The sequence below is a fragment of the Chlamydotis macqueenii genome, chromosome 3 (genome assembly GCF_036417535.1).
Source record: "Chlamydotis macqueenii isolate bChlMac1 chromosome 3, bChlMac1.mat, whole genome shotgun sequence".
Taxonomy (NCBI): Eukaryota; Metazoa; Chordata; class Aves; order Otidiformes; family Otididae; genus Chlamydotis; species Chlamydotis macqueenii.
In genome coordinates, this window is record NC_141558.1 from 99,329,164 (window position 1) to 99,348,936 (window position 19,773).

General features: G+C 35.7%; 1 protein-coding gene across 1 annotated transcript; it reads right to left on the bottom strand.

Annotated features, from left to right (window-relative positions):
- Nucleotides 1-728: 728 nt before the first annotated feature.
- ERMARD (ER membrane associated RNA degradation) lies at nt 729-18,060 on the bottom strand. Its single transcript, XM_010120736.2, has 17 exons — nt 17,892-18,060; nt 16,618-16,757; nt 15,663-15,764; nt 13,803-13,892; nt 12,608-12,705; nt 11,887-12,023; nt 10,484-10,598; nt 9,800-9,902; nt 9,316-9,345; nt 8,736-8,804; nt 7,759-7,929; nt 6,153-6,236; nt 5,237-5,316; nt 4,300-4,428; nt 2,592-2,801; nt 1,721-1,834; nt 729-1,250 (listed from the first exon to the last, which is right to left on the bottom strand). The coding sequence occupies exons 1-17, from the start codon at nt 18,058-18,060 to the stop codon at nt 1,091-1,093; spliced, it is 2,001 nt and encodes a 666-aa protein (XP_010119038.2). The 3' UTR covers nt 729-1,090.
- Nucleotides 18,061-19,773: the final 1,713 nt, after the last annotated feature.

A 19,773-nucleotide genomic window follows, 5' to 3' on the forward strand; every position in this document is an offset into this window, starting at 1 on the left:
TGCAAGAGCAGCATAAAGAAAGCAGTATGATCTTAGTTTATACCCATGCCCCACAGAGAATAAACCCAGCTAGTAAGTCTCTCACGGAGACTTCCAGTCAAGAAACATTGCAAAGGATCTTATTAAAATGTAACTTGAATCTCTAATCACTTGTACAGCCAAACATTCTCCTGACATTACCCTCCAGTTTTACTCTCAGTAGCAGAAAGCAAATGGATAGAGATCGGTGGTCTTTTGTGAATCTGTTCTTCAGCTGATGCATTCCTTTGAAATTCTACTCTTTAGAATTCAGAAAGGGGAAGAATTTATTTTGAAAAAATAAATTATTCAAATAAATGTTCTGTGCAACAAGAGGATAACTTTTTGAAACACAATAAATGTCTGTGAGCATGTGCATGTGAGTGTTCATATTTAATCTGCACGAAATTAGCTCACTAACTAAAGAGGTATGTATTGGGAATAAGCAGATGTCATTAAACAAAAGAAACACATATCGTGCAAAAGGTATTCTGCTCTGCCTCCTTTAAAACCTGGTATATAAACAACTGGTTACTGCGTTATCAGCTGTACCTCAGTTCAAGATCTGACTCTGTTTTGAACTAATAACAACAGCCACAGCTGCCAGTGAGCACTGCTTTATGCTGAATGTTCATAATTTCTTAACCTGCTGATCACAGTGTCTGACATTATTTCCAGTTTATTTCAAAGTAAAAAAAAAAAAACAAAACTTTTTGGATTTAAAATTTTCCAAAGCTTTTATTCACACTTCTTAGGTATTTTCAGTATAATAGAAAATTATTAAAAAAAAATATCAAGACACAAAACATATAATATACTTAAAGTAGAACTTGCCTCATCCTGACTTAGCTCACAGTAAATCTTTTTCACTGGATTTGGCAAACAGTTCATTCTTTGTAAGCTTGATCGTTCAAGTCCAGTCTCAACAGTCACCTTCTAATCAAAACATTAAATTTTACATCCAAAATTTGACAACTTGATGATGTTTGTGTTTGAATTAGACTTGTAAAATTTGAAGACTCCAGAGCTCTTAAGATGTAACAATATCTAAATAATCTTAAACTCATTTACTTTATGAAGCTAGCTGCATTAACATTAGCTTTCTGTCACTGATTTTCCTTATTTTTATCAAAGCCTTGTTTGTAAGCTCCATGGTTTCATCCCACTTGTTTTTCTCAGGGCTTGTGTATGTCACCAAGTTCTCAGTATACTGCAAGACTGACTTCAAAAACCTACAAGAAATAAAACCAAAGAAGGAAAATTCATTAAAGGATTTTAAAAGAAAAAAGAAATAAAGAAAAATATCTTAATGCCTGATTTAATTTAAAATGTTTCACAATACCTATGATATCCCACCAGCTGCTAATTGACACAGGAGTAAAACTACCAACCTGTTAAATATAGCTTTTATGTATTAATATTTTTTGAGTGTGTGGCAGTTCTCTATCTATACTAACAAAGAGTCTAATAAAAATAAAAAAATGTGAGTAACTGGACCATATATTTTTAACTAAGTTATTTCAGTTCTTGAATGAACATTGTCTGAGATACAATAATGACTATAATGATGGAAGAGAAGGATGACAATCTACTAAAAGTCATGCTGTTCCTTTTTATTTTTGTGTCTACAGGATTTTAATTAAAGATTAAAAAGGAATCTGTATGACTTCCTATTTTCATAAAGTAAATCTTATATACTCACTTTAGATACTGCTGGTAATCAAAAGGACTTTTCTTACAAATCAAATGAATGTTGATTAGTTCCAGAGTAATCAAGACTAAGATGAGTCGCAACACTGGAGACAAAAATTTAATGCTAGAAATAAGCAAAAATATTTTAAAATAAACAAACTAAAACCCAATTAAATAGAAATCATTAATACAAAAAAAAATCCTCAGATTTCTGTATCCACTTTATATAGCTGGATATTGCATAGTGGCAGGGTGGATGGGGATGACTCAACTAAGAAATGTCCTTCAGCAAAGAGCAAAGCAAATACCAAAACTATAAATGAAGACTATAAATTATGAAACCTCAAAAAGAGGAAAAAAACAGAAATTACTTAATACTTAAGGTTTAAAAGGAAACCTCACCAGCACCCATTACTCCATATGTAATAAAGTGGAGTTCAACTGAATTGCAAATATGTATCGTCAGTTGTCAGTTTAAGCTATGTTTCTTTAATAATATGGTTAACATTTTTAAGAACACAACATTTACAGTTTTCACAGTTTTAAAGTAGATTCATAAATCCCTGGAAAACACTTCAGAATAGGAACAAAATTAACAGAATACTAAACAATCTCTCTTCTTCTATCTCTCTTCTATCTAAGATGCTGACCCAAGTATAATGATAAAAAGTAGCAGAACTAAAGTAGGTAAAGTCTTGAAATCAGTTTAAGGTGTTGCATTCAGATAAAACTTGAATGGCATTTATATGCTTATATAGGAAAACTAAGCAACTAAAAAATACAATCTAACATTTAAACAATACTTCTATGTGAAAACTTATAATTTACAGTGATCTAGCAAGGCTAAAAAACCACAAAGTAAAGAAAAACCATCAGCCAACCTGTTTAACATCCGTAGATAGTTATGCCTCTGGCGAGAACGTAGAGTTTTGTTCATCCACTGTTTGTATCTCAGCTCACTGCTGGCAATAACTTGTTCAGACACTCGATGGCACTGTGTGCTTATTTTACGGAGTACAACCACTGTTTCCAGAACCGGTCGTGGAGAATAAAGTGTGCAAATACCCATATCGCAAAGTTCAATCAATAGCCTCCAAAACAGGAAGGAATTGTTAATTTCAATCTTTTGTTAGCTGGATTTAACATGAGATGCATTTCATATTTGGTGTGGTTTAATTAGTAATGTTTTAACTCAGAAAACCCGGAAATGGATTCCTCTTACCTCAAGACTGAATAAAAACAGGGATCTATATAGTAGGGGTAGTGATTGTGTTCTCTATCACTTTACTGAATATAAATACAAAACTGGTGGTGATGAATATGTTTCAGACCATTTCAGACCAAAGAAATACAACCACAATAAACAAAACTGCCTGCCTGAAGTGATACACTGAACACATCAAATCACAGCAGGGTTGTGGTTGAAGCCTCCCACCATAGTTCAATTCACAATGAATTAACATCCAATATAATAAAACTCACTCAAACAAATGGTATTAATTAGTACTCCCATTAGTGTGTGGTCTTTCTTCTGGGCAGAATAAAAAGCAGACTCAACATTTTCTAAAATGCAGGTGGTGAGGCCATTGTTTTAATCACCAGTGCACCAGATTATGCTTTGTTAAAGCACCCAAATATCTTTCTGCTGTCGTATTCTAATCTGCTAAACTAATGTGTCACACATCACTTTACTCTGTTCTTACAGAAATGTTTCTTATTCTCCCTCATGCTCAAATTATCTCTGAGAACACAAAACATTAATGACTAAAAGTGATAAAGGCAGAAAACTCTAAAAATGGTTTTACACTTTCAGAATCAGGCTTCTTTTTCATAAATGAGAAAAGTGCAGATTGATAGGTAGGAAACAAATGCTACATAAGGTAGGAAGGAAACATACATACTACATAAGGAAAGCAACAGGTAAAATCCTCTTTCGCTATCCTGCCCACGCCTAATGACTTTGTTTTGAAGAGTTTTGTTCCAACATATGCATTCAGTCATGGGTCTCTGAATATTGCTACAGGAGTGTCAATTAAAAGTCAAACTGTTTTGATCATTATTCCAAGTCAGATATAACTGGAACTCACGTACCACAGAGTCTGATAAGTGTAATACAATATCTTCTATTTTGGAAATTGGATATTAAAGCATGTAAAAACAGAATTATGTAGTGGCATATTACTGTTTTAAATGCCACCCACAGCTGTGACACCAAGCACATTACAGCAAATTTCTGATGTAGCTGTAGCATACAAAACAGATTAAAGCCAACTTAATCTGGTCAGTACCTAAATATTTAAAATATTTTGCTTCTCCAGCCTGAAATTGGTTATATTTTTCATGCTAATTTCCAAGTAAAATCTCTATTGTAATAATGTCTGAAATCTACAATGTCTCATCTTCATTTTGAAGATGATGTTCAGCCACATTCTTAAGATTTTTAGATTAAATCCACAGCAACATTAGAAAAGTGTATGCTACATTTCAAGCATTGTTCTAAAACCAGGAAAATGAGTAACTTAAGTTTGAAAGTTACTGTGTTGGGCTGCATGTAGAAGCTGACTGCAGGAACCGGGAGGGCAAACTCACCTCTCTGTTAGGACACTATTGATGGGATCATCCGAATTACAGCAATTCTGGGGCATATATTGTTGCAACTGAGATACAACTTCAGATATCATCAAAATTAAAGTACTAGCTTCAGCATTTCCTTCCAACCTTAAAAACAAAAGAAAAAAAAAAAAGATTTGAGATTATAAAACTGTGCAGTACTTATTATTTCTCAAATGACATAGATCAAGATGCAGATTTTTTGGATAGCAGTGTATTCCATTTCCACTCTCATTCTCTGAGATTATGGTTCCTTTCCATCCACCTTTGGAAGCATGATTTTCTTTCTCCAACTAAAGCCAACCTTTTGTCAAGTCTCAGCAGTCTTCTGAACCTCTCTTAATCTTCTATTCATTCACCAAAATCCTGCAGCATATTGAGTATGCACCAGATGCACTGAATTTTCACCTCTCAGCTCTAAAAAAGTACAATTTCCTGCAGTGATATTATTATTATAATGGCTTCCTCCTTTTCAAATAATGAGAGAATGTTACATTCTTTTTCTAAGTAATATCTCATGTAAAGTTGTCTGTCTCTTCAGAATAAGCAATTATTTTCTACTTTACATCTGGTGAGCCATCTTTTTGTTCTTATTGTGATGGGACTCAAGCTCTAGTTTAACTTTCCAACAGACCCTTCAGCCTCTCTTCAGAAATAGAATACGGAGTCACTAACACCTTTATGTGTTTCAGATGTCTTCTGATCCCCTTCAAGTTAGCACATTGTTTATAGTTTTTATAGTATCTGTACTGAGGCGTATAGTACAGATTAAGATAAGACCAAAGAGATCTTCTCACAACCCCTCTGGTGTCTATCATCTTCCTAGTAAAGTATTCAAAGAGACAGTTCACCATTTCAAATCCCATTCTTCATAACTATTTTGAGAACTATCTTTTTTTTAATAGCATATACGTACCCTTTAATTGTTTGAATGTGTTCCTCAGGAACTGTTGGCAATTCAGGCCATAAATTAATGCTCTTCATACATTCCAGCACCTCAAAAATGTATCATGAAAAATGTTATGTAAAGTGTAGCCTTTGACAGACAGGACAACACATTTTACTTCGCTTAATGGCTATTGTAGAAAAAATTGCAACAGGTAGTAAGTAACTTGTTCAGTAGTCATAATTGTGTAAGCTGACATCAATCGTTAAAATTCATGTTAGGGTAGAAAGTCTTGATGTATACTTTCATGCTAAAATATCATGTAAATAAACTAATTTACTATTCTTTTTTTTTCTATTAAAAAATTAACTAACATGACTTTTGTAACAAACTGTTTGAATGCTGTCAAAAATGAAAAGTTTGTCTACTGCAGTATGTCTACTGCAATCTCAAATCAATTGAGGAATATCTTCAAGCAGTTCAGTAATTCATAAACTGATCAGCAGAGAACTACCACGACATTTGAAAACATATTTTACTACAATGGCAGAATCTTCATCAGCTGGCTTTCATGCAATAAAACCTTTAGTTACAGCCTAATCCAAGATTTCTAAATACTTGACCAAACAGAGTGTTGGTGACATAAGAAACAGTGAACATTCAGGTAAGAATAAAGTTATTCAGTGATCTAGAGCACAAATACAGCACCAAACGCATCAACAGGAATGTGCTTAATTCAATCTTTAAAGGTTCCTTCCAATCCAAACTACTCTATGATGTCATTTTAGCAACTGTTAATTCCTGTAAATTCCAAAAGATAAAACTAAAGAGCCCATTAAAAATAAGTAAGATTTTATCTTTTTGGGACAATCAAAGCATGAAGACAACAATTTTAAGGGTTCACAATTTTAAGGACTGAAGTGCTTTCACAGTTGGAAGTACCTACCTGCTTCTTGAGTCGGGAAATTGGATGAAATCGAGAACGGTAGCAACTTGCACAGTTTATCAGTGGTTTTATGACCACATGTTCCTGATTTAAAAAATCATACACAATACACAACAGTTTCTTTAAAACGTCCTAATCATATGCAGACCTAGACTTACACTTAATTTTATGCAAGCAACCTATAGTACTGAAGTCAATAAAGACTTCCAAATGTCTGAGGGCTGAAAGCAGTAATCAGCACAGTGAGCATTTTAAGCCTAATTTCTTTGACACATTTTAACTAAGAAACCTGACAGCAGCTAACAGAAAAGCAACCAAGTACTCTTTTAATGCGGCAGCATGCAATATATCTTGAGAAACTAAAAAGAGCTGCTACTAATAAATGGAATATTTATCTCACAAATTGCTGTATGATATTGAAAGAAGTAATCTCAAATATTAACAGGAAATTAGAAGGAGCAAATATAATAATTGCTAATGTTGAGAAATATGTATCGCTAGACAAAAACTGTTCACAAATTCACATTATAGAACATTGATACAAATCACACCTCCATTAGTGAGCCACCATTATTTATAGCGTCACAGAGAAAGAAAACCTCGAATATTACATGCCTCAGTGGCTGCACTACAGTTGATCTATACACCTTTCAGATAATTCAGCAGATAAACAGGCTAGGTATCGACACAATTTGACAAATTTGACATATCTTGGGCTGCATCAAAAGAAGCATGATCAGCAGATGTGTCTCCTCCTCTACTCCGCTCTAGTGAGACTGCACCTGGAATACTGTGTTCAGCTTTGGGACCCTCAACATAAGGAGGATGTGGACCTGTTGGAGCAAGTCCAGAGGAGGGAAAATGATCATAGGGTTGGAGCACCTCTCCTACAAAGAAAGGCTGAGAGAGCTGGGGCTGTTCAGCCTGGCAAAGAGAAGGCTCTAAGGAGACCTTATAGCAGGCTTTCAGTACCTAAAGGGGGCCTACAAGAAAACTAGGAAGGGACCTTTGACAAGGGCATGTAGTGATAGGACAAGGACCAATGGCTTTAAAATGGAAAAGGGTAGATTTAGATTAGATATAGAGAAGAAATTCTTTACTGTGAGGGTGGTGAGGCACTGGAACAGGTTGCCCAGAGAAGCTGTGGATGCCTCATCCCTGGAAGTGTTCAAGGCCAGGCTGGATTGAGTGACTTGGTCTAGCGTAACGTGTCTCTGCCCATGGCAAGGGGGTTGGAAATAGATGATCTTCAAGGTCCCTTCCAACCCAAACCATTCTATGATTCTATTCTACGAAATAAAATCAAGTGGAATCACTGTAATTTATGGATCAACCATGTGAACAAGGAGGGGTTAAGTAAATAAATTAAGGTACGATAAGAAAGGGTAATCTTTTGGAAAAATTTCTGTACTTATTTCACCACAAAACTAGAAAAAAACCACCATACTTTCACAAGTTTTTACTTGGAGAAATACTTCATTTCCACCAAAAGTTGCTGTCAAGAAAGATTCAGTCATAAGACTATCTAAAATCAGATTTGGCATCCAAAACAACTGGAAAAAAAAAAAAAAACCAAAACTTCTGAGAGTGTAATACTGATTCCTACCTTAAAAGCAAACTTGTCCTTATCTGAGAATCTGCAGAGAAGAGTAATTGCAAATGCAACTATCTGATTAGCTACTTCTCTGGGAAATGCTTCTAGATTGACCTCTCCATGGCTTAAACGATCTCTTATACGTGGACCCTCTTGGTGGTTCAAGAAATCCCAAAGAAATTCCTGTGGAAACATACACCAAGTGCATAGAATTCCATTCTATTTGTATTCACATAGAATAGAATGTATTCAGTGTACAGAATACATCTGAAATATAAGTATGTGATTCTGTCTATAGAAAAGGAGCAGTTAGATGGTCAGAAAAAAAGAATGCAAACTATGCTCATAGCAAAAAAAAAAAAAAAAAGGCAACTCATTGATCTTAGCCTCTTCTGATGAAATTCAAAACTAAGATACATGCTAATTTTCCTTCAGCTTTGTGTCCCAAGTTCTCCACAGCACCACTGCCTCTGACAACAGGACAATAACCTCTAGTCTCCCCTACAGTCTCAAAAGGCCTCAAAATTCAACACCCCAAGTTTTCATGTTCACTATCTGTTTGGGTGGCAAAATGCAGATGTGCTCTGCTAGGTTTGCAGCTATGCTTTTGTGCCATCTGCCCAGATAGTGTAAGATGTGTCCAAAAGCAAGTAGAAAGAAGTTTTACTTTTCCACATATGAGGCATTAGTTTTTCTTCTGCTCCATTCAGCTGATCTTCAGCAGCCTAAAGACAAGTGTCTCTGAGATTTCTGTGTTTCAGAAAGAAAGATAGTCTTATATCCTAACACAATATAGCTTGTCAGGTACTACTTTGTATACTTCACAATGAAAAAGGGTAACAAGCTTCTAGTTCTAGGCTCCTGGAGATAAGTTATGTGAAATATATCAGTATTAGGCATAATCATAAACGTATTATTACATTTAGAAACAAACAAAACAAAACAACAAAAAACACAAAAAAAACCACCCAAACTTTCAAAACACTTGCCATGGCAGGTTCCTCAAGAACTGCAGGAAGCTGGTTGACTTCTTCATTATCCAAATGCTTTGCTAGCATCTAGAAAAAAGTAATTTGGATATAAACTTATTATTGAAAGCCAAACAATTAAAGAAAAAACATCAACTAATTAGTTTCCCTAACTTTAAGGAATTACTTCCACCACTCAAAAATCAAGGTGCCTAATTATTCCTGATAGACAATTTGAGATCATTCAAGAGAGTTGTAAAATTGAGGATTTCTGCTTGCAATGTTTATTTGTATCTATTTTGGACAACTGAATCTATGAAAATGACAAAATGTTTGTTTCTGTGAGACGAAGAGTTTCAAGTTAAAAACATTTAGAAGAAATTAAAGTCTGTTCGTTAAAATTTGTATTAATTTTGATACTTTCTGGAGGATTACAAATTTAAAATGTTTACTGTCCACTATCTTCTATTTGGAAAAAAAAAAATAGAAATGATATCTTCTCCAACACAAGAAAGTGTTTTCTGGTCTCCAGTAATGGGAAACATGCATATGCTTAAATTCTGACATTGATATATACATTAAAAATAAAAGCCGCAAGTACCTCATCGAAAGTGGTGTAGAGAGCAGAAGGCTAGAACAAAAGACAATTAATATTATTTGATTTTTCAAATGAAAACAATAACTAAATATGTATACCAAACTTGTATTTATTTATTTGCATTAGATACTAGAGGTGCATGAACAGCAAAAAAAACCCAACCCTTAGAAATGAAAAAAGGGACTGTTGGATTTTGTGCCAAGTTCTTTAAAACAAATACAACATTGTCTACTTGCCACACTAAACTACTGTTCTGAACACTAAACTTCAAGTACTTAATCAGACCTCTTTTACTGGTAGATACCTTTACAAAAAAAAATAAGAGGCATTCATGACACTCTACTGGAAATCTGTAAATAATGTTCTACAATCAATTGAAAAACTTTGGGGGAAAACCTGTAAATGTTTAGACACTATGCTTCTAGAACAATTATTTTGCAAGTACTGTTAGCAGTAAATCATAACTGACTTTAGATAGAAATTTTACCTCAGCTGTTAGCAATCGACTTGGACATTTATTAGTTGTAGTGAAGAGCAATCTAAGTCCAGCTTCCAGCTGAGGAAGTAAGAGAATCACACAGTCAGCATACCTGAAAAAAATAACAGAGATATCCAAAGGGGTTTTCCCCCCTTATAAATATAACCCAAATGGAAATTTGTGCCATCTCATAGTTATTCTCTAAGGCCAAACAACCCAGCCCAAAATTCCTTTGCAATGCACTTTGTAAACAAACAATAAATGACTACCTGTGCCCAACAGAAATTCAAAACAGCTCAGAGATGAAACTAACGTACAAAAAAGTGGAGCATGGGAGAGGAAAAAAAACCAATGCATTTTTTGTTTTTTTAACTCAACATGTTAATATCTGAAGATTTGTTGCCACTTGCTTTGAAAAGCTTTCCTTTTTGGCTACATCTGCAACAGTTCTTTTTAGGTTTCAAAATACAGTTTCTAATACTTGTTGGCACAAAATAAAGTAGTAAATCCACAAACTTTCTGAGAGATCATCATAACACAATACATAACTATTTGTTGTTAAGCAACAGATCTAGTAAAAAGCTTTGGAATCTGCAAATGCTGCTATTAGTGTATAAATACAGAATATATTAATTTTATATTATATTAATAATAATAATAATTTTTTAAAAAATCTGATAAATCTACTATTACCTGCTTTGCTTGAAAGCTGTTAAAGCTGCCATCCAAAATGGTAACATTGTTTTTAATACAAAACTGGACAGTTTTACTAGCTCTTCAGCTATGGAAAGTGTTTCATGATCAAGATCTGCAAGTTAGCAAAACAACACTGATAAACTATATACAATCTACAGTTTACTAATTCATTCTCAGTATTTCACTGAAAATTCAAGATTATTTCAGCATTTGTAAAGAGAGACATACAAGTTATCCATTTTATTTTAACTATGCAAGTATAATGGTAGTCATATTTAAGATCAGAAACTGAGTTTGTAAGATTGCATTTTTAGTGATAATATAACATTACAGAGTAAAAACGGTAGACTACACAGCAACTGAACATAGCTTCTGTTGAACATAGCTTCTGTTGAGTTGTTCTCCATGTACTCTAAATACTTTTAAAAAGTGTAATATATATTAATGATTTTAATTTGGTAAGAATCAATACGGTAATACAAACATTTGAACATGAGCACATTGTTCCTACTTTCCATTTTTTTTTGTGATGCCACTTAGCATAATAAATTAGCCCTTGATACTTCAATGATACCATATAATGAAACTCACACTTAAGAATTCACATTATAAATATCTCATCCAATAAAAAGCTTAAAATGGTAAATGCAACTTGATTGCAGTAGGTGTTTTTCCTAAGCAAATCAACAGCTATAGGATTTATACTACATGATGACTGGAATGTTATCAGCTTGATTTGGTTCCCAAAAGCCTTGTCTCAGTTCCATGAACAGAAGTTCCACTGGCAAATTGATTAGGTAGCACAATCTGACCACGACCACAATTGACACCAAGATTCCCCATATACTGTTGTTACTTTAAAAAAGTAGGAATAAACCAAATAAGGTCTGTAAACAGGGAGATGAGAAGATTTTAATCTGACACTTCTGGTCCTTCCCTGAGAAAAGCATCAGTATATTAAAGATGTGTCACCATCTTTTCTTTTGTTTCAGCACTACCTTTCCTGCAAGATGCAGGGGACTCCTGCTGGGATCCTTGCAGCTGGAACTTAATCATTCTGGAAAGAACAAGATTTTGTAAAGGCAAACTAAATGATTTATGTGAAATTAACTCCATCACCAAAAAACTGAAACACACTGTTGAATTATTTTAGAAGCAGTAATGTTACACATATCAATGTGTTATAATTATTTTAGAATGTAGATTTTTTTTTTGATTCAATAGTCAGTAGAACTTCCCACATATTAAAAATTTGTCCTGCTAGCATGATTGAGTCATCTAATGACAGCCTGTACAGATTCAATCTTAGAACTCTGGAAAATGCGTTATTTTCAACTGCATTTTTGGACAATGAAACAATAACAAATACAATAAAAACTTACTAGGGGTTAAATACTTGCCTGGAAATACATCAAGCTCTTCTAAGCTAACAAAGATCACATAAGGTCGATGCACCAAAATGCTTTCCGTTTGCAGAAGATATGTCTGTAACAACTGACCCAGTCCTGCAGTTAAAAAAAGCAGCATAGCACAATATCTGGGGAGAATACCATAATATATTAGAAAAGCTTATACAACTAAATCTTTTGCAAAGAATCAACATTTGTGGGTTGGGGAAAAAGGGGTTTTTGTTCTTTCAAAGAACACCCAAAACCTACACTCCCCATCTCTTCTGAGTACAGGCACTTAATAATTAATTGCATTCACAAGCATGAAAAAACAATGTAGAATTAGGAAAAAAGCATCACTCTATTCTACATTAGCTGCTGTTGCTCCTTCTCCTACCCCATTCCCCTGCCTTTTGTTATGAATTATGCCCTGACAGTCAAGGAACTAGGTTTCAAAAAAAGACCTTAAGCTTTCCTGCTTTTCCTGCAAGTAAAATAACACTGGTCCTAAAACTGCCCAGCTTTATAATGGCTGAAGTAATCTATCGAAATCCCTTTCCAAAAGAAGCAGCAGCAGCAGAGGAAAACTGTCAGGATGCTGCCAGAGGTGTTTGGACATTTTTAGAGTTTTTTAAATTTTTTTTTTCAATAAAAGCAGTAGGTTTTACTAATGGCTTTTCAAGCACTCTCAGGTCTGACTAGAAAGAAAATGAAATTCTTTTTGATGACTTACTTTGCAGGAATTTCTTGTGGGGATGCAAACCCATGCCACAAAACATTACGAAGATTCAGGCCATATGGAGATCCAATGAACACCTTCAGTACATTCATCTAATTAATAAACAAAGTGATTACTGCATGAAGAAATCTCTTGTTTATTACCTTGTATATTTCCCTCACAGAAAATTTCACAAGTTGTGGAGAAACTACAAGGTCTACTGTCAAGATGACTGACCACAGCTTGTCATAATGACAGCAACTTACTATTTGCAACTCCCAGTATTCTCTGAAAGGAAATCTTTCAGCTTACTTGTACATGTTATAGAATATAATATGTGAAGGACAGAATTAGTTATGAGACATTCCAAACATTTATGACAGGCAAACAAATGAGATCAAGTTTAGCTCTCACTCCACAATAATTTAATACAAATTAATGTAAAATACAGAATTTGCATTCAAAGCTGTATTTGATTAGATCACTATCGAACAAAAAGGGAATTGTAAGAATTGAACTATTCCACATCGAGATTCAAGAAATAATTCTTATAACACTACTAGTCTGGCTAACAATATAAGTTTCTACAGTTCACAGCAAATATTTTGTTCTAATAAAGAATTTACATTTGTAAAACTGTATGAGAAAGACCACCTCTGTTTACACAAGAGTGTAAATGTCAACAGAATTTTGGCTTTTTGTTGTTGTTGTTGTTTTTTGGTGGTGTTTTGTTTTTGTTTTTTTGTACATGGGGATGAACAAATTAGTTTCCTGTACACTGAAAATTTCTAGTGTGGTAAAAGTTACAAAGCATCTTACTAGAGTGGTGGTGAAGGGGACACAGATTATCAGAAACAGCCAGTGCAGGACATGTATTTTCAAGTAGTACAACTCACAAAGAGGCAGACAGCTCTGAAGCTTGCTCACCCCCCTTGCCAGATACATGAAATTTTGCATTATGTAGGTTTTTCACATAGAAAAGCAAATAAGAACTTATAAGCTTGCCTTAAAAAATATTTCCATTTACAATAGTCACTATTTTTGCCATATATATCCCAGAATGTAATGTGCAAAATGAATTTTTTCCAATATATTACAGAATTTGTAAACCCTTCTTCAGTGCAAGCAAAGGCTATGCTTGGAAATCTGCCATTTGGCAAGAAGAAAACCAGCTCAGTATTTATTACTTGTTTCAAAACTATGCACTTACTACAGCTTGTCCAAAGACAATTGCAAGCTGCTCAGAAGCAAGTAAGTCTCTTAGAAGGAAAGGGCAATCTTTACCAATCAGTAAATACACCTGTTAAAAAAAAAGCAAAAGAGATAACACCAGTTATTCAGTAACTTCTTTGTATTTCAAACATTCACTATTTCACCCAGTAACCATTTTGATTATTGTAAAAATACTAACCAAACAAAACCCACCAAAACCTTAAAAAGGCTTTAAATCATGTAATTTCATGACAAACTAAATTTATCAAGAATGTATCAAGAAAGGGTTACTTAATGTTCCCAGTTAGGCTTTTCACAGTGTCTGTACATGTACTGCTCCTCTCTTCAAAAAAAAAAAAAAAAGTAAAGGACAACAACAACAACAACATGTAATTAAGGGAATAAACTCTACCTAGGACATCATACTTCATTCTTACCCTAGAAATCTATAGCGTCTGTCATTACTAAAGGAAGGACACTTGTGGTTTGTCTTCTGATTCTGCCTGTTCCTTAAACTAGATTTTATCCTAGTTGGGCAACCTTAGCATCTCTAGTCTCAATAGCGATGAAGTCTTCCATTCTATATATTCTCCCTAAGGGTTTTTTTTTCCCAATCTTTGGTCATTTTTCATTTCTTCAAAATTTACCACCCCCCACACTTGGGCAAATTGGTTTGTCTAGGTGTGAATCAGCCCACTGTTCTTTCTCTGGCATATCCTTCTCCAGAGCTCCTCACAGAGATTTAACAACCAGCTGTTTTGTCTCATCTGGGGGCAATATACTCCAGCACTGAAGCCTCTTAAAACAGCTGCTGCTCCCTTCTCTCTAACTTGCATGCCCATAAGTAGTGGTAGCATCTGTTTGTGTGGTTGTGCAGTGGAGCAGATCAAGGAACTGATCCAGCTGAAAAACAAAAATGGAGGGAGGCAGAAAAGGTGGAAAGGTACCTGGATCAGTTCACCAATCTAGCATGCTACTAGGCCTTCTAATATTTGCACTCACATACTGTACAGAATACCAGCAAACAAGGCAGATGGCTGTGAAGACTGATTAAACTCAAGCAGTGCTACCACCAAACGTTGAACCTAATTCATGTTCCATCAAAAGCGATTCACAGTACAAGTTTCTTCATACCAGTTAGAATTCCTAAGTCTAAGTCATATCGTATATGCACTCCTTGCCTGATGCTGGTCATGGAACTCCTGCAGTATTACTCTTTAAACTCAACAAGAGTGCACACCTTTACTAACTACTGCAGGGTAAAGGAAAGAGGGAACGTGTTAACCACGCAAACATTTAGGACTAAAAGATGGATCTCTGATCTATTCAGTTGATCAGTTATATCTAGAAATTAAATTGTTAGCTGACTTCTGGTTTTGCAGTACAAAACTTGTGTTGAAGCACTTAACCAGACATAACACTCTGTGAACAGAACTCTGAGGAAAGAAGTTATGTAGCAGCCCATTTCCAGCTGCATGCTCCTGCCTCTCCTCACAGAAGTTACTACATCATCAGATCTTCTGTGAAAGGTACGCTGCTCCCCCATTTCAGTTAAATAAGTCAAAGTAAAGATGTACTATACAAACACTAATTAATTGCCCTTTTTAAATGAAATTGGTTAGTAACAACACTCACACAAGCAACTCTACCAGCTCAGGTGGAGAAGGCCCAGAAGATGTTTCCATTAGGACAACTGGATCCAGAAAATAACATCTCTCTAGCTCAAAATGCAGCTGAGCTATTTGTGTCCTACTACAGTACAGGGCAATCTCACTTTTTCAGCATGCTATTAAATCCAAGAGCTCATTCCTATCTTATAAAACCAAATCTGCAATAGACTCCTCATGCTGGCACTTACATCACCCAAGGCTCGCTCCAAGCACAATGTCAGTTTCATTAAGCCAAGAGCAACTTCCGTAGTTTGTGTATGTTGTAGAATATCAAATACTTCAAGAAATAACTGTATAATGAGGGAGAGGAAGAATGTTGTGTTAAACATCCAGAAGGAAAAACCAAATTGTTAAAAGCACGTATAAACGTAAATATTCCTCTGTGACAGTCGCTATGCAAATATAGTAAGAAAACCCGACCAAGCAGATAAAACTGTAGATGCCTGGAAAGAAACTGCCCTAGAGTACCTCTTGTATTTTTAGTTGCAATGTATCTAGTGCCTTACATCTATAAAAATTATCAACAATAACTTTACATAATAAAACTTGATATCAAGCACAGATTATTAGAAAACAAAATCCTACCATTTTAGGTTAGAACAGGTCCAAAGCACCTCCTGTTGTCTTTGTGATAACTTGTAATTACAAAGTCATGAAAATTAGAATCAACTATGTATCAGAGAAGGACAACTAGTTACAAATTCTAGGCCTTCCGATACCTAAAGGGGGCCTACAGGAAAGAAGGGGAAAAACTCTACAGTAGGGCCTGTTGTGACAGGACAAGGGGTGATGGTTTTAAAATAGAGGGAGGTAGATTTAGATTAGATATTAGGAAACATTTTTTTACGATGAGGGTGGTGGAACACTGGCACAGGTTGCCCAGAGAGGTGATTGATCCCCATCCCTGGAAATATTCAAGGCCAGGCTGGATGGGGCTCTGAGCAACCTGATCTGGTTGGAGATGTCCCTGCTCCTTGTAGGCAGTTGGACTAGATGGCCTTTGAAGGTCCCTTCCAACCGCAGTGAATCTATTATTCTAATTCTAAGCATTTTGGTTCCTTGATATATCTTGTATGTTCTTACTTAAACTTCCACAAAGGGTTCTTGTGCCAAAATACAAATTGTCAACAGACATTTCCATACCTCTGTGTAGTTTGTCCAGTGGAACCACAATGCATACTGAATTACAAATTGCTCCTTGGCTAGAGATTTGAAGTGCAAATTAACAGATTCACATACAGGTCCTAGTAATCGTATGCTTCTGATATAATCCACACTTTGATCTTAAATTGAAAAACAGAAGGTGATTAGAGCACCAAACTTCCCAAAGGTCCAATATTTTAAAACTTACAAGGAGTAAAGCCTGCTACAGCTTGTGTACATCTTTAGCACAGACAGTTTCATCCAGACTATTTTAACATTACTAATACACTATAATTTACTGTCCAAAAGACCACACAGGTAAGATATAGAAAAGTAAAAGTGCAGTGTGAAACTAGGTAAGATCAAGTACTTTACTCAAACCAAAGAAAAAAACTTAAATGCAAGAAAATATGGAAGTAAAGAAGATTCTTATGTTCTGGTTTTGCTGTAATGGGAAGAATCTACTAAGAGTACATAAATTCTACATGACCAAGCTGGAAGTTAGTGCAGGCTCAAAGGGCTCAGCCAAGGTGCATCACTTACACTCTCTAAAGAATGCAGATGGATGCGGTATCACAGCTCCTCTTTGGTGGGACACTTTTATAAGAAAATAAATTCTTCTGATTTACTGAAAGATATTATGGAATCATAGAATCATAGAATGGTTAGGGTTGGAAGGGACCATAATGCTTGAGGCAGAAACATGTATAATTTTTGCCACCTCTGGAACTTATTAATAGAGCTTGCACGATGCAATTTTGCAAATTAAAATTCAATGAGTTCATCAGGGCATAAACACTTTGGTTTCGTTATAAACAATTAGAACTGTTCTACGTATAGAAGGGAAACCAATCAGTACTTCTGTACAAGTTAAAATTGGGGAAACAAAACCAGAAGCAACGGTAGGAATACTGATGGCCTCAGAGTGTTTTCTACGTATTGCAAAAGGAATATAAAGAACACGGAAGAAAGCAATTATGATGTAGGAGAGAAGTAGAACAGGTACATGACGTTGGGTACTAAGATGAATGAGAAAGTAAAGGAGCAGCTACTTACACAGCACAGATTACACGAATCTTAGGAGCTAGCAATAACCAAATACCAAATGTGGATGAAAAATTTAAACCTCCTTGTAGATATGAACTATAGGTACTGCAATCCGCAGCAAAGCTAATGTGCTGTAATAAAATGTTACAAGCTAGGATTGCTACAAATTGTACTGAGATTCTGCATCAGTCTTCAATGTATCACTACCACAGAAGGTAAACACCAACCTGATTCAAGGTAACACACATGCTCTGTAACAGCTTGCCAACATACTTCACCATTTTCAGACAAAATATTGTTGATATCATAGGTCTCTTTTTTCTCAAATCCAAGTTTGCAAATCACGTAATGCACAGGTGGAGAAAGACAAGTAGTGACCAAGTCTGACAATGCCATCTAGAACACAAAAAAAAAAAAAAAAAAAGAGTCCTTGCATTAAGAAAGTACATGAGAACAAAGAAAATTATTATTATTAAAGCATACCCATAAGCACAGATATACATATAGTAATACAGCATTTGTAAGCAAGTTGTTAAGTTTTGCAATGCAACTTCCATCTAAGCATATGATGAAAGGAACTCTCTGAGCAGAAAACCACCTTGTGGAAAACTGAGGGGAAGAAGGAGGGGAAGAATTGCTCTATTTGCACAATGCCAGGATGACATATTTCTGAATGGTTATATCTACTAAACTGATGCTAAACCAGACTGAAGCAACCAGACTGAAGTTTATACATATGTTGTGCCTAATCTCTGAGCTTGCATGGAAACTGATGCTACTTCAAGTAAAACCAAGAGTTTACTCTTACTTATGATCAGCAAAAACCATTGGCAGGGGCAGGGGAAACTGAATTCTGCATGAACTGGTACTAATGGTAGAACAATCTAAGCATAAATGTTTTTTGCATATTCATCTAAACAGAAAGACGGACTGCTTCAGAAGCACACTTTTAAAGTAAAGAATTGGCAAAGAAAAACTGCTCACACTAACAAGGAGGAATATGCTTCTGATTTAGTAAAAAAAAGTCATGCTTCCTCATTAATCAAACAGAAAAGACAGACAAGAAATTGTCTGAAAATGAAGGATCACAACAAATATTAAAAGATTCTATTAAAGTTAAAACAAAATATTATTCTTTAATTAGGTGGTGGAATTGTGCTTCAGAGTACATCATTTCGCCCGAAGGATGAGATGCCATCCACAGGGACCTGGATAAGCTTGAGAAGTGGGCCTATGGAAACCTCATGAGGTTGAACAAGACTAAGTACAAGGTCCTGCACCTGGGTTGGGGCAACCCCCAGCATCAATACAGGCTGGGGGATGAAGGGATTGAGTGCAGCCCTGACGAGAAAGACTTGGGAGTACTGGTGGATGAAAAGCTGGCAATGTGTGCTTACAACACAGAAGACCAGTCGTATCCTGGACTGGTCAAAAGAAGTGTGGCCAGCAGGTCAAGGGAGGATATTTTGCCCCTCTACTTCACTCTGGTGAGACCTCACCTGCAGTACTGTGTCCAGCTCTGGAACTCTCAGCACAGGAAAGACATAGACCAGTTGGAGTAGGTCCAGAGGAGGGCCACAAAGATGATCAGAGCACCTCTCCTATGAGGACAGGCTGAGAGAGTTGGGGCTGTTCAGCCTGGAGAAGAGAAGGCTCCGAGGAGACCTTATTGTGGCCTTCCAGTACCTAAAGGGGGCCTAAAAGAAAGACTGGGAAAAAATTTCAGCAGGTCCTGTAGCGATAGGACAAGGGACAAGTTTTAAACTAAAATAAGGTAAATTTAGATTAGATATAAGGAAAAAAAAATTACAGTTAAGGTAGTGGAACACCGGAACAGGTTGCCCAGAGAGGTGGTGGATGCCCCATCCCTGGGGACATTCAAGGTCAGGCTCTGAGCAACCTGATCTGGTTGGAGATGTCCCTGCTCCTTGCAGGGGGGTTGGACTGGATGGCCTTTAAAGGTCCCTTCCAACCCAAACCATTCTATGATTTTATGGCTACAAGGAGAGACTACATATTCATAGGGGTAGCAGCACCAAGCAAGTATGACAGTTTCTATAATGAACTGGTATTATGTGTCATCAGGAGTATCCTATTCGCTATTAAAAA

Excerpts from the sequence above, each read along its gene's own strand:
- ERMARD (XM_010120736.2), bottom strand. The coding sequence starts at position 18,060 with ATGGCATTGTCAGACTTGGTCACTACTTGTCTTTCTCCACCTGTGCAT. Across the intron at positions 12,706-13,802 it reads TTGTCTTTGGACAAGCTGTA|ATGAATGTACTGAAGGTGTT; the intron begins GTAAGTGCATAG and ends TTTATTAATTAG. Across the intron at positions 1,251-1,720 it reads GATTACCAGCAGTATCTAAA|GTTTTTGAAGTCAGTCTTGC; the intron begins GTGAGTATATAA and ends TATTTCTTGTAG.